Source organism: Rhinolophus ferrumequinum, chromosome 5, assembly GCF_004115265.2.
Source record: "Rhinolophus ferrumequinum isolate MPI-CBG mRhiFer1 chromosome 5, mRhiFer1_v1.p, whole genome shotgun sequence".
NCBI classification, from domain to species: Eukaryota; Metazoa; Chordata; class Mammalia; order Chiroptera; family Rhinolophidae; genus Rhinolophus; species Rhinolophus ferrumequinum.
In genome coordinates, this window is record NC_046288.1 from 8,744,528 (window position 1) to 8,768,579 (window position 24,052).

General features: G+C 35.6%; 1 protein-coding gene across 4 annotated transcripts in view; it reads right to left on the reverse strand.

The window, feature by feature from the left end:
* Positions 1 to 24,052, reverse strand: part of ATP10D (ATPase phospholipid transporting 10D (putative)) — a 99,503-nt gene that overhangs the window by 53,481 nt on the left and 21,970 nt on the right. For 2 of the 4 annotated variants that reach the window (XM_033106591.1, XM_033106592.1), the window contains exons 2-5: positions 17,796 to 18,122; positions 15,211 to 15,405; positions 2,666 to 2,870; positions 558 to 643 (exon numbers count right to left, since the gene is read on the reverse strand). In XM_033106591.1, the coding sequence (XP_032962482.1) occupies positions 558 to 643; positions 2,666 to 2,870; positions 15,211 to 15,405; positions 17,796 to 18,085 (776 nt within the window). In that variant the 5' untranslated portion in view covers positions 18,086 to 18,122. Of the gene's footprint in view, positions 1 to 557; positions 644 to 2,665; positions 2,871 to 15,210; positions 15,406 to 17,795; positions 18,123 to 20,117; positions 20,313 to 24,052 lie in introns of those variants that run through there. The other 2 variants (XM_033106593.1, XM_033106595.1) reach the window with 2 other exon arrangements.

The window sequence follows — 24,052 nt, forward strand, 5'->3', positions numbered from 1 at the left end:
GATCAAAAAGAGTAAATAACTTGGTTCGAGGCATACAAAACGTAAGTGGCAAGTCTAAAATTTAAGCCAGGTCTAAAATTAGACACCAAATTCTAGCTGTTCTTGCAAAAGGATGTGGATGCCACAGGAAACCTCCAGAATGAACCCTGTCATGGCTTCCCATACTTCTTCTTAGACGTGTTTCCAAATCAAGGCTAACTTTTGCCAACCAGAATTATCTACTTGCTATTGTAATTCTGCATGTCCTATCATGTCACTTAACCTGTCAATTCTGTCCAAACACCTCCTTCCAAACAACTAACATGTCTTGGACTTAATATGGAGCTCATGTAAGACATTCTTACACCACTGAAAGATTCTAGGATTAGGTTAAGAACAAGATGATTTGTTATTTTAAAAATACACAGATAAATATTAACCAAATTATTAACGTAGTTAAACATACGGCCATTAGTGATTTAACTTGGATATAAATAGATAAAAGTTTTATCAAGGTATGTATAGTTGCAACACACAAGTCCTCTCACACCCACAAAGGTAAGTCATGTGTCACTTACAGGAAGCCTCGGAATCTGTTCAGGTCATTGTTTGGACTTTCACATTCTATCCTACTGGAGAATTTCTCGGGATCTACTTCAGAGTCCTAAAAATATATATGTATAGATACATATATTTTAAAATCACAAAACAAAAAGAATTTGAGGTTAAACCCTTAAGATTTAAGTGTTTATCCTTTCATTAATTTTTAAAGTAAAACTAAGGCATTTTTGCTGCAAGGTTTATGTCACAAATTGCCTAAATGAAGGAAAGTATAGGCATAATTATGAAAAAGTAAATGGGATCAGAATGGTCCTAGAGTGTTAATAAACATCAGCAGGTGATAGAAATGTCTGAATCATGTGCTGGAATCCGTGCAGAACTCTGCAGGAGAGAGCATCTACTCATATAGCAAATGCTCTTATCTAGAAGGCACTGAAAGCCTGAAAACACTTTGTTGTTTTCCTTTAACCATTAGACAGTTTCTGAGAGTAAATGTATATGTGAACACTCTGAGCACATATGCATTGGATCCCAGCAAATCTTATTTTAAAAAGTTGAAAAATAAGCTGGACATCAGTACCTTACAAAATTCTCTAGTGGATCAAACAATAATTTTAGAATGTTCTATGAAATTAATGAGCAAATAATCAGGCATGGACTCACTAAGAACAAGTCACGTCAACACTATCATTTCCTTTTCTGAAAATATGGCTTTTTGGCTAATAAAAGAAATGCCATTGATATAGCTTATAAAATAATATCTATTTCAGAGCAAACATGGAAAATGTGAGTTATGATCATATGATCGAATTTGCTAATACTGTTTTTGAGTTCTTTTGATCTAGTACTAGAATCTATATTATATGGTTTAAATATAATAATAAATTTCTTCTTCCCAGATCCATGTGGTATTGTAATTAGGAATAATTAACAGATGAAGAAAGACAGACACAGTAATTTGCTAAAGGTCTCAAAACAAGAAGGTATTTAGAGCCAGGATTACAATCAAGGTCATGGAATAACAGAACACACACCCTTAATTGAATCCAAAGTCTGCTAATGAATTAACTGGCATCACCCTCAAAGTAGGTATTTAGTGGCATATATAACAGAATCTAAGTTGTACAAGAATTTTGGCAATGTTTAAGATACAGGAATGCTTACAAAAGTAACAATGACAATGAGCTCAGAAGCATATCAATCACAGAGGATCCAAATGAAATACATAGGTAGAACGATGGGCCCAATGTGACATCAAGTGATGAAATTTACTAAAGATAAGGGTATTCTTTGGCTAAAACATTTTTTGGTTTGCAAGTATAAGTTGATCCTTCAACTTACAAATCCTACTTAATAGTAATTCAGTTAAAAGAAGACCATTACATTTTAAAATACTCAATCTCAAGTGTTTCCAGAAAAAGGGAAGGGAAACTAATATTTAGGCATTATGTATGATGCTTTTCCATATGTTATTTGAGTCTCACAGCAATGCTATGATGGAGACATCATCACTGCCATTCTCAGATAAGGAAACTGAAGCATGAAGTATGTAAGTAACTTGCCCAAAGTCACAGCAGTAATTAAATGGCACAGCTGGAATTCATTCAAACTCATGTTAATTGACATAACTTCAAAGTTTTTGTTTCCCTTATCACAGCGTGGTAAAGGGTCTAGGAACTCTGTAGCATGAGGAAACTACAGAAGCCTTAAAACATCTTTGTATATAAGTAATAACAGATTTTAGGAACAATGACCAATTTATGTCTCCAGCTTCAATAACATATAAAATCTAAGCTTAAGAAAGATAAATTAGAAGGTGATTATTTCTATCACTACAAAATAATTTTCTAAATTGCCAAATAATTGTTAGGTTCCTTTAATTCAGTTCCAAAAACTATGATTGCCAGACTGAAATGTCTGAACTCCAAGTCATTATATCCTGTTATCTATAAAATATAGCACATGTCCACGGATTATCTGGAGCTGAATTAAACCTTCTGGGATTCTATTTTGTAATGGTAAAAAAAAGAATTTGAAAATCTTTTTATCTGTACATGCAAAAATAAGCTCAGTCATGTTCTGAAAAGAAAATGTTAATGTCACCAGGTGAGAACACGTTGTTTACCTGCTCTGCATATCCCCGAACCACCTGCCTCTGTTTTAAATTGCTCTCTCCGTCAAGACCAGAAGTCTCAATATGACAGATTCCATCTGGATCAGTGGAAAACAGTAAGACCATATCTGCAGGAATGACCTCGTTACAGGAAAGACGAATAAAGTCCCCAACAGTAACATCTTTCCAGCAGCAGTCAATATATTTTTTCTCTTTCCTAATATTGGGGGGAAAAAAAAGTTTAAGGAGAATATCAAGTCAAAAACACATACAATAGTTTTTTTGTGTTTTTTTTTTGTTTGTTTAGGTTTTTTTTTGTATAATTTAAAGCATGTTTAAAGTAGTAAGGTGAATTTTTAGAGCAGGGCGCTGGTAGCACCAAGGTTGCAGGTTCGATCCCCTTATGGGCCACTGTGAGCTGCGTCCTTCTTAAAAAAAAAAAAAAAAAAAAAAAAAAAAAAAAAAAAAAAAGTGAATTTTAATCCATTAAGTGCTAAAAGAGAAGCCAGAAAATTGTAAAATGCAACTTGCTTTACCTAAAAATTCAGTTACTAAGGTGCTAAAACATATTTTTCAGCTCTTTTCTTCCTGCGAGATTTAAGAAACACGCTGGTTGAGTGTAATTCTGGAACAAAATTAAAATGAACATTTTATGGGTTTGTTCACATCTGAAGCAATTCCTGTGCTCAGGTGTCAGGGATCTGGAAGTGTTCTAGATACATCGTCTGCTCTCAGAGAGCTTCCCATGTAGCAGACAGGATGGATAATTAAAGAAAACACAACAGAAATGAAATACATACCCAGACACAACATTGAAAAAAACCATTATACCACCACATTAATACCTCTAATTATAGTTTAATGAAAATACTGGTTAAAAAGGTCCCCAGTCTGTTGCAACTGATTCCTGGGAAGGAAAATGGCAAATTTTATCCCTTTTCAAAAATATAGTTTTCCCATTCTATATTTTCAAATTCTTTTAAAGGAAAGATACGTCATTTGAGGCTGACTTGCCTTAAATACTATGCTTTATGTTAAATTTTCTGTCAAACTTCTCATGCCTTTTGATGCCAACTGCATGAATTATGTTCCATAAAGTATTCTCCTTAGAGTAGAATGAGGATATTTGTATCACAGAACATCCTATCAGCTAACTAGGCAGCATTTCATATACAATACTGCCAACAAATGTTCAGAAAGTCTGTCTCCTTCCCCTGCTGCCTCCAAAATATCTATAAACAACTGGTATTTGTCACAAAAATACACTTCAAAAGCAAAGATATGTTTTCTATTATAATTATGGGGCTAAATATTTAAATTGTCAAGGAAGCCTAGGAAATAGTTATATCCTAAGTTACATGACCTATATAGGAAAAAATTAATGCATCACATTAAATAGAAATGTCACCTTAGGCCCAAACTTGTATAATTTCGGTTATATAGGATTGTATCAGGTATTTCAAGAAATTTAGTTTATAGGGCTAAGAAGTACATTTTTAGGACATATTCTCCCAAAATACCTAATGCACCAGGTTGAATCCAACTAAAGGAAATTCTTGATTACCTAGAGTTTATCAGTTCAGAGAAAAGCCAATCAAGTACTTTATTTTTGTCTACCAAACTTTTCCCTAGTGTTTGTGCATACCAGTTCACTCTGCCATGGAGGAAAGTAATGGAGAAGATCAAAAAGGTAGGCAAAGGTCAGATTTTGAAGGTTCAAGCTTACATGCCATACCTCAGAGTAGGAATTTCATTCCATAGAAAATGGGAAGTTACTAAAGGTTCACAAGAAGAAGGATGTGATTTTACTCCTTCTCCTGCACCAGAGTAATGGATGGATTGTTGGGTGGCAGGCTAATTAGGAGCAGGACTGGCCATGAAACTAATGGAAAGTTATTAAAATAATTCAAGGCAGGGATAAAGATGGTGAGAATGAAGGCAGTAGCAGCAGGGATGGATAGAAGAAAATTAAATCAAGACATATTTGAGTACTAGAGATAGAGACAACCAAGTTTTTTGATGTACTACGTGTAAAGGATGACGCTATGGTTTCTAACTTGTATGATGGAACAATGAATGATCCTTTTACCATGTCTCAGAGTTTAGGAGCAACCAGTTACATCACAAAGGAGATAATAAATTCAGTTTGGAAAGTCTTTATTTGAAGTGGGATATGTAATTGAAAACATACAGTAATTTGAGGATTGTGATCTTAATCTTCTGAATACATACATAAATTTGGAAGTCCTAGGTACACAGAGGGCAGCTGAAACCAGGTCAGGATATGAAATCCCTTAGGAAAAGAGACTTCAAAATGAGAGAGAAGTGGAAGAAGACCCTAGGAAGTGACGTCAGAGAAATCAAAGGAGAAGAAAATTTCAAAAAGGGAGTAATCATTAAAAAAAAAAGTCACAAAGGGGTCATGCCTATGGTATTTGGTTATTAGGATATCTGCTGATCATGGAGAAAGCTAAGAAGCATGAAATTGTTGATGGGGAGTATGAAGAAGAAAGTGAGTCCTTCAGTGAATCAGAGAATGATTGGAAGTTGAAGAAGCAGAGTATTTCATGAAGTATAGCTAGGAAAAGAATAAAGGGTGAAAGCAGCCACTTCAAGGAGAGGTAAGACAGACAGAGGATGAGCTAATTGGGTGTGCACACAGGATGCAGGGAAAAAGCCTACGGCAAAGGTAAGGCAGAAGACAGAGGATAGAATGGGGAGAGAGTGTTGGTTGAGGCAATGGAGAAACAATAAGGAATGGAATTCAGCACACAGATGAAAGAACTAAATTACAATAAAGGGGGTTACCTCTTTATCTAAGGTCAGAAGAAAGTAGGTGAAGATGATGTAAAAAGGAATTTGAGTTACATAATTCACACTTAATGGCCTTTACTTTTTCTATAAAGAAAGCTATGAGGAAATTAGCTAAGAATTTGTAAAGGTAGGAAGAGAAGACAACCTTGAGTATTAGGGTTAAAGATTTTATTTTTCTTTCAAACATAAGAAGTAAGATTCCTCTGAAGGACAAGTTTATTCTACATTGGAACAAAATTCAATGTAGCCAATTTTACAATTGAATTAACTTCATTTTTTCCCCATTTGGTGCACATGCCAGGATTTTAAAAAAACAAAAACAAAAACAGAAAAAGACAGCCAATTTCCCCAATAGGTAGCTAGTTCAGGTCAATAAACATATATTGATCTTAATTTATGCCAGTTACTTTGTTAGGTGCTAAGAATACAAAAATGATTAAGATATGGTCACCACCCTATGGAAGTTATGGTTAGAAATGTGAAAAAGAGACACAAACAGTAATTTCAAAGAGAGAGGTATGTACAGGCTACTATGGGAGCAAACAGTCAGGGTATTTGGCCCTGGAGGAGGTGAGTCTTGAAAGATGACTAAGAGTGAGTCAGGTGAAGAAAGGTGGATAGCATAACAGTCAGAATACTAATGCCGAGAGTGGAGGCACAAAGTCACAGGGCATGAGAGCAAGATGTGTTAAAGCTTCTATAAGATGAGTGACAATGTGCACTGCCACATTTAACTAGCCTTGAAAATTTATCATTGTAGTAGACTCAAAACAAGGCTCTATTTCCTTCCCTGATACAGAATTAAAACTAGTAAGAGGACTTTCTTCTTCTCCCACAGCCTAAATGTACAACTAGAATTTCTTGCATCTATTTGGTTGGTTGTGCTTCTGTATTACTCTCACTGGTCAGGACATATACAGCTCTTACAATTCCTCCTTCAGGCAAACTTCTAGATCTATTGCTTCTTTAAGAATTCAATATCAAACAGCTTTGCTGCATAAGCACTGGGAAAAGTTGGGAAGAATACACTGGAATTAACAGTGATTCCATTGGGGTGGTAGTTGGGAGGAAGAGGAGAAAGGTAAGAATGAAGGAAGGAGAATGTGTACTTCTATTTCTTTAACAAATTGAAAGACAGAAAGTGGGATTATGAATACGTTCTTCTTGTTTTTTTTCAATATTTTTACAATAAAACAAAAATAATTAATAAGCAAATAATGAATAATCATTAGACGCAACAGAAGCTAAGATTTATCAAATGCTTTATATTCATCAATTCATTTAGTTTTTGTATCAATGTTATGTGGTTGGTACAATGTAGGTAACATGGCTCCTTTTGACAAAGGAGAAAAAAACTGGTTTTGACAGGTTAAGTAACTTGCTCAAGAATACTCAGCTCCTAAGTGGTCCTGGAATTTGAAACAAGGCAGGTAGAAGTTTTAGATCCATCTCTCCAGAACTAGATTTTATTCATAGCTATGGTGACTGACTGATGATGACTGACCAGTAAAAAACTGCTTTAATTTTGCATTAGACAGTGAATTTCAAGAACCATTGCTTTGAATTTGTATGGAATCTCAAAAGACCCCAAATAGCCAAAGCAATCCTGAGAAAAAAGAACAAATAAAAGGTATCACACTCCCCAACTTCAAATTATACTACAAAGCAACAATAATCAAAACAGTATGGTAGTGGCAGAAAAACAGACATACAGACCAGTGGAACAGAATTGAGAGCCCAGAAATAAATCCACATACATATGGGCAAATAATTTTCAACAAAGGAGCCAAAAACATACAATGGAGAAAAGAAAGCCTCTTCAATAAATACTGCTAGGAAAACTGGAAAGCCACGTGTAAAAGAATGAAACTAGACTTCTACTTGGCACCATACACAGAAATTAACACAAAATGGATCAAAGACCTAAATATGAGATCTGAAACAATAAAATACACAGAAGAAAACACATGGACTTTGGTCTTAGAGGATTTTATGAATTTGACCCCAAAGGCAAGCAAAGTGAAAGCAAAAATAAATGAGTGGGACTATATCAAATTAAAAAGTTTCTGCACTGCAAAAAAACACCATCTACAAAACAAAAAAGCGACCTCTCAGATGGAAAAACATATTTGCAAATGATACCTCTGGAAAGAGGTCAATATTAAAAATATATAAAGAACTCATCCAACTCAACAACAACAACAAAAAACCAATCCAATTAAAAAATGGGCAGAGGACCTGAATAGACACTTTTCATAGGAAGACCTACTGATGGCCAACAGAATATGAAAAATGATCAACATCACTAACTATAAGGGAAATCAAATCAAAACCACAATTAGATACCACCTCACGCCTGTTAGAGTGTATCTAATACACTCTAATAGCTATCATCAGCAAGACAAGAAATAACAAATGTTGGAGAGGCTGTGGAGAAAAGAGAACCTTCGTACACTGCTAGTAGGAATATAAATTCGTACAGACACTATGGAAAGCAGTATGGAGGGTCCTCAAAAAAATTAAGAATAAGATTACCTTATGACCCAGCAATCCCTCTTCTGGGTATCTACCTGAACAATTTGAAAACATTTATTCATCAAGATACATGTACCCCTGTGTTCATTGCAGTATTATTCACGGTGGCCAAGACATTGAAACAACCTAAGTGTTTTTCGATGGATGCTTAGATAAAGAAGATGTGGTACATATACACAATGGAATATTATTCAGCCACAAGAAAAGATGAAATACTGCCATTTGCAACAGCATGGATGGATCTTGAGAATATCATGCTAAACAAAACAAATAAAACGGCAAAAGTCAAGAACCATATGATTTCACTCATATGTAGTATGTAGGATATAAAACAGAAAGCAACAAATGAATGAACTAATGAAAGAAAAACTCATAGACAGACAACAGTATGGTAGTTTCTAGAGGAGGTGGGTGGGGGAGGTTGAAGAGGGTGAAGGGGGTCAAATATATGGTGCTGGAAGAAGAGTTGACTTTGGATGGTGAACACACAATGTAATATACAGACAATATATTATAGAACTCTGTACCTAAAACTTATATAATCTATTAACAAATGTCATGCCAATAAATTTAATAAAATTTAAAAACAAAAAACCATTGTTCTGGAAAATGTCATACATGAGATTAATTAGAAGGCCATTGATGTTTGGCCTCATTTCAAGAATCCTTAAATTCTATGAATTTACGAAATAATAAAATGTTAACCTTAGCTAGTATTTTGAAACTTCAAACATCAACATGGTGATCTTTAAAGATCAGAAACCAATGTAAATTTCTGAAGGGCTGGCATTATATCTATTTTTTGTTTAAACCTCTAAATCTCCCAGTACCTATAACACATTAGGCACTCAAATTTGTTGACTGATTAATAGTTTTGTTTTCAACACACTTCTACTATCCTTGAAACAAACCTAAAATCCTACAAATGGCTGCTATTCTAAAGGCAATCTTAAGAACATCAAGTTTTCTAAAATAGTTTATCCCAACTTAATTGGAGTATAACAGGGTTTAAGTGTTGAATTTCTGTACTAGTATTTGTCATTTCCCAGTGATACTTCCCAACAGAAAATTAAGCACCTTGTGGAAATCCACAGATTACAAATAAGAACCAAATTATCTGCATAGCAATGTTAATATGAGTCTTCCAAAAGCTTGCAAAATTTAATGGCCCCATCCCTTCACCTTAATTTCACAGAGGAATAATTTGTTCTCTAAAGTGATTTCTTTGTATTTCACAGGAATTTAAATTAGCATATTTAAATCAACAAGGCATGGTCTTATAGCCTACCTTAATTTGTTTATATCCTTTTTTTTTTAATTAAAGTTTATTGGGGTGACAATTGTTGGCAGCAAGGTTACATAGGTTTCAGGTGTACAATTCTGTAACACATCATCTATATATCACATTATGTGTTCACCACCCAGAGGCAATTCTCTTTCCATCACATTTGATTCTTTATATCCTCATAATATGTTCCAAGAACAATTGTGGGGGAGGAGGGAAGAAGGTAAGCATGATTTCTTGTACAACATTACACAAAAGCAAATTGCATAGACTATAGATGAAAAGACACAGTCACCTGGTTCTACTATGAAATGCAATTATAAAGTGGTATTTTGAAATAGACCTTAAACAATTGAATAATTGATCAGCATATTGCATTTCATCTTTAAGTTTATATGCAAATTATATAAAATAGATCTGGGCTATATCTAAAAAGACATCTGAAAAGAATTATACCAGGTCTCCCATTAGGCAATTTTAGTATTTACAAAATCATGCAGTGTTATAAGGAATTCGCAAATATTGATGAAATCACTGGCTAATGTGACGAACATAAACTCTAGCTAATAGTTGTTACTAGCCTACAATAATCATCATAATGGCTAACATTTGCTTAGCACTTAGAAAGGGATAGGCACTATTATATTCATAATGAAGGGACGGGGCTTTACCTAGCTTAGTAGGTAACTTACCTAAGGCTACACAGCTACTAAGTGAGAGAATCCACATTAGAAAAGCAAACACACACACACTTTCAATTCTAAAGTAGAAAATCAGCAATTATTTATATATAATAATTTGTATTTAAAATACACATAAGAAGCATTCTTTCCATTGCTAAATTTGGCATTAGCTGGGTAATCTTAAAATGGACCAAAATCTGGATTTTGTTCATCATATAATCATTGTAAAATACTACTTCCTACAGTTATTTTTTGAGGGTGAGACTATATCAACATTTCAACTCTCTATCCCTGGTATATAGGCCTTAAATGTCATCACATGATTCATAGCACTGTTTTAGTAAAATGTTCTACGACTTTAAAATGAAAACCACGGGCTTTTACTATTACTTTCATTTTTCCGTACAATATGTCAGTTTTTCTGGTTCACTTAGACATGCGTATAGATTATATCTGACTATAAGAAAAAAAATAGAACTAATTTTTCCTTATCTAAGTACAGCTCACATCATACAAAGGAGAAAGAAAGTTTTCTTTATAGTTATTTTAAAGCAAATGCTGAGAAAGCTACTGAAGAATTCTACCGATGAACAAAATTCAGAATCCTGCAGGTGATGCTTGAGCATCACTTCTTCAGAGGAGCCCGTCCTAACCATGTGCTCACATAAAATTGCAGACAATTCTACCATCAGAACAAGACTTTGAGATATTTTTTTTGTCCCAAAACAAAACAAAAATTATGTCACCTGGTTGAACTCTTGGTCAGTCAAAAGAACCTTACATTTCAGAATATATTTGTTTATATAAAACTAGACTTTTGAATCTAGATTATCTTTTATTCTGACCTGGTAACTAGAACAGAATCTCTAGTCTGACGAATTTAGAATTACTGTCTTATGAATTTAGAGTCTTTATAAGAGCACTACAGTCAACCCAAGAAATGTACCAAGTGCTTTGGACTGAAGAGTGACAGCATCAGTCCAAGGGAAACGGTAAAATTTTCTCAAAAGCTGAAATAGATACCCACTTTGGGGCTCAAAGCTGTCTTTGAGTGCTTCACGTTTTCTCCCTTGGGAATTTAAGTCAAACTTCTAACTTCAAAATCACCTCAGAAGAGACTGATGACTTTGAAATTTCTCTCCGGAGCCTTTCCTTCCTTCTGTGGTGTTTCCATTTGCCCATTGGGCATTTCCACGTGGATGCCTGTCTTGCCATCCTTTCCAATTGATTCTACCTGAGGTGAATTTAATGCTCCCTATTTCTAACAGTGGTATTTTTATCCTCCAAGGCTCAAAAATCACAAAAGTTCACCAAATTCAATTGGGTTCTTCTTCACAGTATCTCTTCCATGAATCCCTTTCCGTATTTCGCATCTATTCCCAGTCATGCCCTGGACTGATTTGTAGAGACCCATCTAGTCTGTTAGTTGAGGCTATTCCCATACATGAGGACGTGAGGAGACCAGTATTCCTAAAGCACAGCTGTTACCATATTTCTTCTCTGCTCAAAAGATGGATTCTCTATCTATGATGGTTAAGTTGATGTGTCAACTTCAGTGGGCGGTGGGATGCCCAGGTTATCTGGTTAAGCATTATTTCTGGGTGTGTTTGTGAGAGTGTTTCTGGGGACAATTTGTATTTGAGTGGGTGATCTGAACAAAGCAGATGGCCCTCCCCAGTGTGGGCGAGCACCATACCATCAGTTGAGGGTCTGAATAGAACAAAAAGGCAGAAGAAGGCTGAATTTACTCTTTGGTTGACTGACTACTTGAGCTGGGACACTGATCTCCTGGCCTCACCCCTCCTGGTTCTGAGGCCTTCAAATTTGGATTGGAATCTGCACCATCAGCTCTCAGGCCTTCAAGCCCCACTGCCAGGCTTCCTGGGACTCCAGCTTGCAGATGGTGGGACTTCTTAGCCTCCATAATCATGTGAGCCAATTCTGTATAATAAATCTCATTCCTTTAGGTTCTGTTTCTCTGGAGATCCCTGACTAAACAATGTCCTTATGATGAAGGCCCTCCAGAGTAGGCCACAAACTCCCTTTCTAACATTTTATTTCTCATTACTGCCCCCTTACTTGTTTATTCCCCTCAGGCCAAGTTACTATACTCACTATCTCCAGAATATTCTACAAACCCTCCTACTTCTGAAATGAAAAAATGTGACGCATAAACTTGTTTGTGTAGCAATTCACATATTTGATTCAGAAAATCTGTTCACAAATCTGTTCTAATGATGACTCCTTAAAAAAAAATAGATACATTTCTTATAAAAGGGAACTCCAGAGAATTAACATTATAAACTTTGTAATTCATTTTCATAAACACCACACAAATAAGGACTTAAATATATTCCTCCTCTTTGATCTAGTAATTCCATTTCTTCCTTCCTTCCTTTTTTTTTTTTTTTTTTTTTGTAAGGAGGGCGCAGCTCACAGTGGCCCATGCGAGGATCGAACCGGCAACCTTGGTGTTATTAGCACCACGCTTTAACCAACTGAGCTGACCGGCCACCCCCATATGAACAAACCATTTCTAATTCTAATGGTGAAATAATCATAGATCTTCAAAACTTTTGTCTAAGAATATTCACTGAAGCATAAATTCTCAAAATTATATAAATACGGGAAATATGACCTGAGAGTCATATGACAGACAATGCAGCTATTAATATTAAAAATACTTTCTTGTTCAGGGCAGCTTATGTATAAATGAAAGTGAAAGAATTAAATTGGAGACCAGAAGAAGGAAAGCAAGCAGATAGTTTGTAATCCTATATGTTTGGGATTAGAAGAGGATGGGATTTGAACAATATGAATGGATATGAGAAACAAAATGAAATATGAAGAGCTATCTATGGAGGAAAGGGATTCTGAAAAATGGTAAAGAATATTATTTTTGGGGCACAAATCTAGAGGCCGATAAAACCCTTCCCACTGCACCGACAACAGAGGGTATTCATAAAAGGAGGTCTTTTCAGAAGCATATTTTCAGCTTTGATACAGAGAGCTTGGACTCTCCACGCACTACTGCAGAAGGGTCTATGCTACCAGATTCACAAAACACCATTGGAAGATTTGGGGAAATTCCACGTTTCCCCGAAAATAAGACCTAGCTGGACAATCAGGTCTAATGCGTCTTTTGGAGCAAAAATTAATATAAGACCTGGTATTATTAAATTATATTATATTATATTATATTATATTATATTATATTATATTATATTATATATTATATTATACTGGATCTTATATTATAGTAAAATAAGACCGGGTCTTATATGAATTTTTACTCCAAAAGACATATTAGAGCTGATGGTCTGGCTAGGTCTTATTTTCAGGGAAACACGGTTCCTCTCAGGCTTGGTGAGTTTTGTGAATCTTCAGTATTGGGCTTTTGACCTTACATTGACCGAAACAACAAGTTTAATATGTATAATTCTTTGTTTCAGCTAATGTATTCATATTGGGCTGAAACAAAAAGGTTTACTACTTAGAATGTTTGTTTCAGTCCATGTAGGATTGAGGGCTTAATATTTAGAATTTGCAGAGCTGAATAGATTTGGCAGAAGTTCAGTTGAACTTTCCAGTTATGTTTCGTTAAGTGTGTTGCGTTTATACTTCTACAAGTGTCAAAGCTTAAAACTGCACTCAAACTTTAGAGTGATACTGTGAATTTTCATAGAAATGCCCTCTTTTCAAAATAGTTCTTTGCAGGGCTGTGTTGTATACCTGCTTGGATCGCCTCAGTTTCTTTTTTCTAGATTTGGTAAAGGAAGAGCAGTGTTAATTCGCACGTAATAAATGGAAAGGCATTGGCCCCTGACGGTGGTGATATGGAAGTGGGTGATATGAGACAGCTTTTTTCTCCTACATGCTAACTGGGCTGTGGGTGTCCACTGAAGTCTTGTCATTTAAGAGGAAACATACAAACCTTAGGAACCCTTACCTCAGGCTTTAAAGGGCAGGGCATGACATAGTCACTCTTTTGGGAGATTAGTGATATGTCACCTAAACCTGGAATATTTTAAAAAATGAGTGTTCTCAACTATGTGAAATCTTGCTCCTACCTTCTCAAATGCATTCCTGGAAATTATGTCTATAAACAAAGCATTTCTGGGCCAAGGAATATTTTCAATATAGCAAGACTTCACATTATATTAAGTGCTGCAAGTTCCAGCATTTTTAAAGGACAGAAATACATGTGATAAAGAATGGTATAGAAAATTACAATCTACCACCTCCAAAAACATTGTTTAGAGAGTTTGGAGCTTGGAGATTCAAGTCTTGATTGCAGTTTTATTTTGAAAAGAACGCTACAACTTCTGTGGTTTTTCTCCCTCATGTTTATAATAAAGGAAAAGCTAATAAACTGTATTTAATGAAAAAAAAAAAACTTTCTTGAAGGATAAAGACATGGGAAGTGTTTGTGGTATAATATTAGGCTAAAAGAATCAGAATAAAAACAATATATGTAGTACAATCCCAATTTTGTAAAACACACACATAATGTCACAGGACTTAAAGGAATACACCACAGTGTCATAAACAGTTGTCTCTGGACACTAGTACTGCAGGTATAATATAATTTATAAATGTAGGCATATAATATGTAGCACAGTTCAAAACTCACCTTAACGAACTTTATCCTTGGCTATGTAGGCTTTCTATTTCATAAATATTGGAAGCACAAGTCTCCAACAGAGCAAATATGCTTCTGAAAAGACCTCCTATAATGAATGCCCTCTGTTGTTGGTGCAATGGGAAGGGTTTTATCAGCGTCTAGTTTTGTGCCCAAAAAAGAATACTCTTTTCCATTTTTCAAAATCCCTTTCCTCCAGAGGTAGCTCTTTTCTTCTCTTTTTCATATTGCATTTTGTTTTTCATATCCATTCATATTTTTCATATCCCAATGTCTTCTAATCCCAAACTGTAACATCTAGGATTAAAAACTATCTGCTTGCTTTCCTTCATCTAGTCTCTAATTTAATTCTTTCACTTTCACTTACACATAAACTATAGAAACTTTTGCTTTATCAACTCCTGAGTTAACAAAGGCTCATACGCTTCTGTTTTCCTATGACTTCTGAATTAAATTCACTAGAGGTCTTTGATAAGTATTAGTTACAAACACCGCCACAAAAAGGGTCCTGGTTACGCCTAAGGGGAAGAAAAGTAACAGTCTGCGTATTTCTAAATGATATATGTGTGTTCCCTAGCACAGCTCCTGTTTCACTTACCTACTGTAAACTTTAGTTACTAAATTGTTGATCTGCTTGTCAATTTTATATTTTCGGTAGTCTTCCAAGCCATCTTTAATTGCGATAATTGTAAGGACCACCACCAGCGGCAGCATCGTAATTTCCTTTTGGAAGGCTTCTACCAAAGGCACCCAGTTCAGCACGACTAAAAACAGGAAATATAAATTGGCGGCTCTGCAACCCAAACACACACAGGAGGTGTTAACAAATCACATAAAAGCCTAAACAAAAGAGGCAAAAACTACCTTAGGATGTTGTCCTACAATCCTATTAGTTGGTTTTGGATGCTACGGAATAGAGAACTAGCAGAATCTAACAAATCTGAATGAAAAATTCATTATTCCTGTAGACATCTAGCTTAAGGCATACATTAATAAATGAGAGGTATTACTTATTAAATACATAATAGTAAATATTGGAGTCTGACACTCTTGAATTGTGTAACATGATATAAAGCATAATAGGAAATACTATTCTCTTTTTAAAAGTTAAAAAAATGTAGAGGAAATTCATAGTTAATGCATTATAAAAATAAATTTTTAAATAACCCAACTTTCTAGCCTTCAGAAGATAATCTCTATGTCCAAACATTACATTCTAACATGGCTCAACACTCAGCCTGAGGTTTGTTTTTGTTTTTGTTTTTGTTTTTGTTTTTGTTTTTCACCCTTAAGACCAACCCTTCTATTTCTGCTTTTATGCTATTCAGAACCACTTTTTCAGGAACTTCCTTCATTCCTCTATCATATACACCGGGTGTGCCAAAAAAATGTATACAAATGGACACTTTGGTCAGTGTTGCTCAAGCAGTAGTTCGCCGTCATCAGAAGTGTCTGAATGCTGATGGTAACCACTTTGAGCATCTCTTGTAAAGCATCTCTTGCAGAAGTCAAACATGACTTTTCTTCTTCTTTTGTTATCGGTATATATTATTACAATTATAAGAGTTTTCCTTTCTTAAAATGTGTATGCATTTTTTGGCACCTTCTGTATTTAAATACTCCTCCACTGGCCCCTAAGGTAAATTCAAGTGGTCCCTTTCCTTAAAGGAAACAAACAAAATCTCAATGCTGTATACCCCCTTGAATTTTTATCACATATTATTCCCGTTAACCATCAAACTTTTCAAAATAATCTAAACACATTTTTTCTTCCTAAACTCCAATTCCTTTTACTCTGAAAACTTCTTCCTTAACCTTTTTTGGTACTTTTTTGGCTTCAATTATTTCCATGTGGACTGCATCCAAATCTACACCGCTGGCCCTGAACTCTTCAAGTTTTAGATTCTAATTCCATCAAGTGCACTAGATTGCAAACTCCTTAACAAAGAGAAACACCTGTAGCATTTAAAGCCACTAATTCAACAAATTCACATGTATACTTTAAACATATCCACTGTGCAATAAATGCATATGGAACACATGTAGAGTGAATAATGAGAATGAATGTATGTAAAATGAATAATGACTGTTGAGAATCCCTGTACTCACATTAGCGTCTCAAACTCCACATTGACAAAAACAAAATAATCTTCTAGCCAAGCTTCTTTTTATTCCTGTCTTTACTTTTTCTGTTAATCCTCCCGGTCATCTCAGCTCAACATGGACACACGTTTTCACTTAATTCCCCATATCTAATCCATACTATCTGTGATAGATTATCCTCTTTTCATTCCCATATTGATAAAAGTTCAGGTCTCCATTAAAACTCACCAGGACATATACAATATCTTCCTACATGTCCTCTCTGCCTTCAATTTGCCTCCCATAATATGAGCACAAAAGACCTCAAACAAACCTTCTGGGCTTTACTCATATTCCTTCCTCCATCTGAAATGACACCTCTGCCTGGAAAATCTCACTGACTCTCCATAATGAAGTTCAAATGCTATGTCCCCTTCTATTGTTCTAGCTATATCAGTATTATTTCTCTTTTTGAGGCTTCTATCCTACTTGGCAGCACTTTATAACACTTATCACATCCCCTATATCTTTTCATTGTTTGTATACGCATCTTATTCCCCTTGCCAAACAGTAAAGTCCACAAGAAAGGTGCACCCTTTAGACTTGTATTTCCTTCAGTGCCTAAACTCATGAGAGTGCGTCAATAAAAAACAAGTTACATCGAATTACATTGTTGTTTCACCTAATAATATCTTACACCTACGTTTGCTTCAGAGCTCCATTTCTCCATATTATTAAGTAAGAAAAAGCTAAAATTAAAATGCAGTGTGGAAACAACACAAAAGCAAGAGTGAGAAAACTCAAGGTTATAGCCCCTGGTTGCTACTTATCACTGGAAAGGCACTGGTTAAACCAGTGCCAAACTTAGTTTCCTCATATATGAGGATAATAATATCTTCTCTGGTCAAGAGAAAGCATCTTACCAATTATAAACGTAAGGGGTCATCATTCCACAACAGACTCTACTAGGGTTGTCAAATATAAATTATGTCACAAGTCGTAGGCTTAGGTCACATACAATGTTATGAAAAACCTTATATATCAAACTGAAATAACAAAACAAAACAAAACCTAAGAGTTTTCTACAAAAAGCAAAAGTACCTGTGAAATTGTTCAAATAAATTTCTTGGCACAAAATTCAGAAGCGTGTACTTTGTCGTTCGTATTCGGTTATTCACGTAGGTTCCAGAGAACTTTTCATACTCTTCCTTGAAGGGCTGGAGGTGGGGAACAACAACCCGGTGCTTTCCTGCCAGTCTGGGGGTCTGAGAGGACTTGGCTCCGCAGGTAAGTAGAGAGGAATAGTTGTACGGCCTGTCGTCATCGGTCCTGTTTGTACCGCCCATCAGCCTCTGCCAGTGATACCTGGCCCATTGAAGGGGCTCAGTCATGTCCAAAACGCGGTAAGATCCAGGTTATGTAGGTACTCTGGCAAAACAAACAAACCTACTTAAAACTTTCTGGAAAATCTTAAAAAATAGGATAGTACAATTTAAAATGTTTTTCTATAACAAATAAATACAGAGGGTGCCAAAACACGTATACACACTTTCATAAAGGAAGAAGACTATTAAAATTACAATACTCAATATATACCAATAACAAAAGATGAATACAGGTGATGTATATATATTTTTTTGGCACCCCGGTATATGACCCAACGGCTCACAGTATAAATGGGAAAGTAAAAACTGGAATTTGGAACTCCAGTTTAACCAAAAATTTTTATTCAATAAAGGATACACCTTCTGCCTCATGGGCTGATTGATCACCTGGTCATTCAAGCAACAAGAGACAGCAGCTACAAGGCCATTCCATAATAACTTGAAGCAATTTGGGACAAATATGTACAAGTCTCTTAATTTATCTAATCAGTTTTCTCATCTTTGACATGGGAATGCCACACACATCAGGAAAATGGTGAGGAGTAAATTAATACCATGTAAATCACCCAGCATAAAGCGTGACAGAGAGTAAGCAGTCCATAAAACCCCTTCCGGGCAGATTACCAAAAATGGACGTAAGTTCTTTCCTTTCCTGTAAGCACATCCCTTCACCCATCTAGCAGTGGAGTCTTTCTCTACCCATTGAATCTGGACTTGACCACGTGCCTTGCTTTGGATAATGAAATCCTGGTAACCATGACACAAGCAGAGGCTTGAGCAGTGATTGCTTGTGGGACTCACACTCCCCTGGAGAACCGTGTGGCCACTGCCATGTGCCTGAGCCCAGGATGAGTACACATGACCCACTCACCACCTTGGCTCATGTCAATATGTGGGAGAGGCCACTGCCTGCCAGCTGACCACCAACATATGAGTGTGCCCAGATGACACAATCTAGAACCGAGATAAACTGTCTCAACAGCTCAGCCCAAATTGCCAACCCACCAAATTGTGAGTCAGTAAAAGTTACATCACCAAGCTTTGGGGTGGTTTGTTATAAAACAAAATCTAACTCTTATACTATCTTTCTTATTTTCCTTATTTCCAAGTTTTTCTTATTTTCCAAGAAATTCAGCCCTGCCTGGAATGTGAGCTCATTGATTTTAAAAAGGGGGGTAAAAACCCTAACAGTAAGAGGGCACTGTATTTCAAGCATTTTGCAAAGCACTTTACATGCATTATCTTACTACGAACATCAATCTGATACATTTCTATTTTTCAAAAATAGAAACATTTCTAGATGTGAGGTATATTTCTATTTTACAAAAGAGGCTTAGAGAAGTTGAAAGTAATTTGCAGAAGTTTATATGGTTAGTAAGTAGGTAAGGTTGATTCAAACTAAATCTAACTCAACAATTTTTGCTTTTAACTGTTCATGTGCCTCATTTATTTTCACATCCAGAGTAGCTGACACTTAGTAGGTGCCCAATAAAAGTTCATCCAGTAGGTAAAAAGCACATCAGCAAGTGTATGGAGGGCGAGGTCTGAAGGCCTTGGTTTCTATCCTTGCTTTATCAATGCCATTGCTTGTACCTACCATCTTAGATTGGAGCTCACCTCTGGAGATGCTCAGTTAGAAAATCTGTGAGTGTGCCCTGATAATCTGAATTAACAGAACTCCCCAAATGAAACTGATTCAGGTGGCCCATGTTTTCATAAGGAGAAAAACAAGGCTATGTGCTGGCTAGAAACACAGAGATGATTGAGACCTAGCTCCTCTTTTCCAGAAGCTTATGTCTAGGCAACATGATAGGCAGGTAAATATATAAATGTAACCCCAGGAGCAAAAGAGTGTTCAAAGCACTAAGGTAGTTTGGGCAAATTATTTAAGCTTGCTTCCTTCCTAAGCTTCATTCTAAATATATAACATGACTATTGATTCTTTTCTCTAAAGTATTATACTAGTACCAGAAATTAATAGTTCCCCCCTAAGGACCTCAAAATTGTATCCAGGTTTCATGGATACATAAATCATTACCTAGCAGTGCTGGAAAATCTGGCCCAATTGTCTTCTAGTACTTTTAGTGAGTCAATGTTTTTAATAACCCATTCTTGCTAACACACTTGTTTATGATACATGGGGTCCTTAAGCAATCCAAGAGATGACATTTATGCATCATCACTTTCTCTCTGCATTTACAGGAAATAAGGTGAATCACAAATAATAATCTTCTGAAAATCCATCAGATCTTTAAAAACTGTGTTATCTAAAAACAAAAGAATAAAAACAAATAAGAGCATCAAGTCACTTTTAATGGGAAGAATGCAAGAGCCTCCAAACGCGTGTACTGTGACTGTGTATTGGATCCGCTATACAGCCTCTACGCCTCTACTACCAATGAGAACATACCCGTAAAGTCAGTCTTACCAGTTTTGTACTAGTAATGAAAACAAGAAAAAAAGTTCTATCCCTTCTAAAATATTTGTTCATAGAGAGCTAAATCAATGAACAGTAACTGGCCCAAACAAGTCTATCCTTTCAACATAATTTTTAAAAAGTCTACCTCTAAACTAATTTGCAAAGCCTGATTTTGCTTCAGTATAAAAAGAAATGACAGCTTCTTAACCTAGATTAGCGGACATTTGGTTGTGCCCAAAATGTCCATGGAGACATTGAGTCCATGCCAGAAGATCCTTGAAATTTCATCTTATCAAAAACATCTATAAGCATATTTCATCCCAGCTAAATGGTCCTTGACATGTGGTCCTGTCAAAAACGTACACATTTAGAAAACGTCCCTGGATTCAAATAGCCCATAATATTTATGAGGTTGGTGCAAAAGTAATTGCGGTTTAAAAGGTTAAAAATAATTGCAAAAACCACGATACTTTTGTACCAACCTAATCTTTACTTTTGGTTTACAGGTTGAATACATAAAAAAAATACTATCAAGGCCATTTTGGCATGGATCACATGTCTCAATGGGTGTCTTGGACAGAAGCAAATATCAAGGACCTTTGGTGTGGCACAAATGTCTCAGTGGATGTTTTGGACAAGACCAAATGTCCTGCAAGGCTTAACCTATAACTAGGGATGACAGCTTGAGTTACTAAAGTAATTTATACATAACATATCCATAAATTTCCCCCAGAATAAGGATATAAGACAGTGCTTTCTCAATAAATCATCAGATAAAATAAAATAATATAAACACTAAGTGCTTTTCATGCATTTTACCCCATGTACATCAGGTGACAACTATGGCAAACCTCAAAATTTTTTTAGAAGGTTGAAATCAGTACAACTTTACATTATTTCTGGAAACGTTAAAAGAGAAATTTTCATTTGTAATTACAGCAGGTCCTTGAATAACATTTAGTTCAACATCATTTTGTTACAACATTGATGAGATGCCATAGGAACTTAATTCTTGTTTATATCAATCAGCCTATGGTAAAAGTAGTTTCATTATGTCCTTTTGCTTCAAGTCATAGAACCTACCAATGATGATGAGTGAGGACTTACAGTAAATTGTTAAGACAGAGGAATGTGTATCCCTCTAGTGTCCACACAGTCTCATACAACAATCTAGATTCTACTAAGAGTTTTAAATTTCAAAAGGCAAATTCTTCAGAATACAAACTTAGAAGTAATTAAACAAATATGACACGTGGGTAGTGGTAACTTCTGGTAATTTGTGGTATATCTAACTAATAACCTCACACTAGCAAAAATACTTACTAGTTTACAAAAACAATCAGCTTTTCATTCCACATACCTACTCAAGAACCTTATTTCTTTTCCCATTCACTCAGTTCCGAAGAGACAAATCTATGACTGGAAAACATTTCATTGCCAAAGAATTCCTAGGCTCACCTTCCTCGGTACTTTTTCAAAGTCCTTAAATTCACATTAGATGCTCTATTTACTCACTCTATTGCCTTCTTCCTTTCCCAGGCTCACTGCCCTCCCTCAGCCACCCAGTCTCTGTCCTACTTTCCGAGGCCTGGTGCTTCTTATCTTGTAATGACCCTCCCTTCAGCACTGCTACTCTTCCTGAAAAGTGATTACTGGATGAAAGGACTAATCTTCACAAGAGAAAAGTTCCATGTTTCCCGATACCAAGACCTAACCGGACAATCAGCTCGAATGTGTCTTTTGGAGCAAAAATTAATATAAGACACAGTCTTATACTATATCATATAAGACCAGGCCTTATATTATAGTAAAATAAGACTGGGTTTTATAATTTTGGCTCCAAAAGACGCATTCGAGCTGATTGTCTAGCTAGGTCTTATTTTCGGGAAAATACGGTTGTTAGCATTTTCAAGAGATAGAAGAAAAAAAGAGCAGGTGTAGGAGTAATTAACATGTGGTAAAAATTCTTTCTAATTTCTATCTTAGAATTTAAACCATCTTACATTGAACAGGAATGACCAAGGATCTACTTTGTCACTCTAGCTCAGTGCTTTCAAAATTTGTTAACTGTTTTATATATATATATATATATTTATAATATATATATGTATATATATATTATAAATATATATATGAAGAAAAAGTCCTACAAAACAATTCTTACCGTTATTACTTTCAATGCATGCATTTTCTATTCTACTGTATTCTCATTCCCTTCTCTCTCTCTCTCTCTCTCTCTCTCTCATAATACTGGTCAAGATGCACTGAATTGGTTCCAAGGTCCACTAATACCCGGGATAATAAAAAAATGTATACACATTTTAAGAGATGTGATCTTAAAATGTGTATACATTTTTTTTGGCACCCTCTGTATGTTGCTATTCACACTTTGGAAGGACACTGATTACATATGGCTCCATAATGGTTGAAAGGACAAATACACTTTCAACTCCTTTCATGGTAGGAAGGTGCTAAAAGACAGAAGTGGGACTAGAAGGCTCAGGGGAAGGTAATACTTTACCCACCACAGCCTGGAGCAAATAGCCTTTTATTCTTTCCCCATCTACGTCAATAAGGTTAAAAGTGTATTACTACTTAGAGAAGGTTCTATTATTAATAATATTTCATATAAATATTCAGGAAAATTTCTTTAAGATATGAAAGGAAAGGAAATCAGAGTAAGTCACACCTCATCAAGAATCAGCAAGAGTCATGATATTTTAAAGCTTAGATTTTAGAAGTTATTTCATCTAGAGGCCGCAAACCAAACTTGCCCTTAAGCAAAATTCTATCTAATGATATATTTTTCATTATGGTATTGGAAAACATACTGTTTTACTTTTTTTTTTTTTTGAATACAGGACATTTTAAAATGGAGATAAATTCACACAAAATATTGATAATTAGCTTCTCTTAAAAAGAAAACAAAAACAGAATATTGGGCACACTTTTCACACGGTAACAAATGTCAGAAGCTTTTTCACTGTAGCCCCCACCTGAACTGTACATTTTCTATGTCACCTATTTTAACTGAGTGAATGAGCACCGTGCTCTCCACTGACAAATCGCATTCCTCCTGCTCTGTAGACCAAGGCTCGACTATCAGTTGCATCACTTATTAGCCATGTGACCTATGTAATTAACCTCTGCACCTCAGCTTGCTAATCAATAAAAGAAGACACCATGAAGAGTCACAGCCACAATGCTCGTTCTATTCCCCACTCTCCTCTTTACCTGTTTCTTAGGTCATAAATAAGTAAGGTTAGAAACCCAGTAAATTGGTCTGAGGTCCAAACTTTCAATACATTGCTTTCAAATTAAATAAAGTTGTCCAAGTCTCAGTAAATAGATACTGTGTATCTGCTGATACCAGAGAAGTAACCAGCATTAAATAGGATACAAACAGAACACCAAACAGTCAGGAAAGACAGGCATGACAAAATGACCTACTACCACCTGATCTCATCCTCAACCATCTTCCCCAAAATCCATTCCAATTCTGTTCGTGAACAAACTATATTCGACTTGTCTGGTGTTTCCCAAACTCCCCTGGG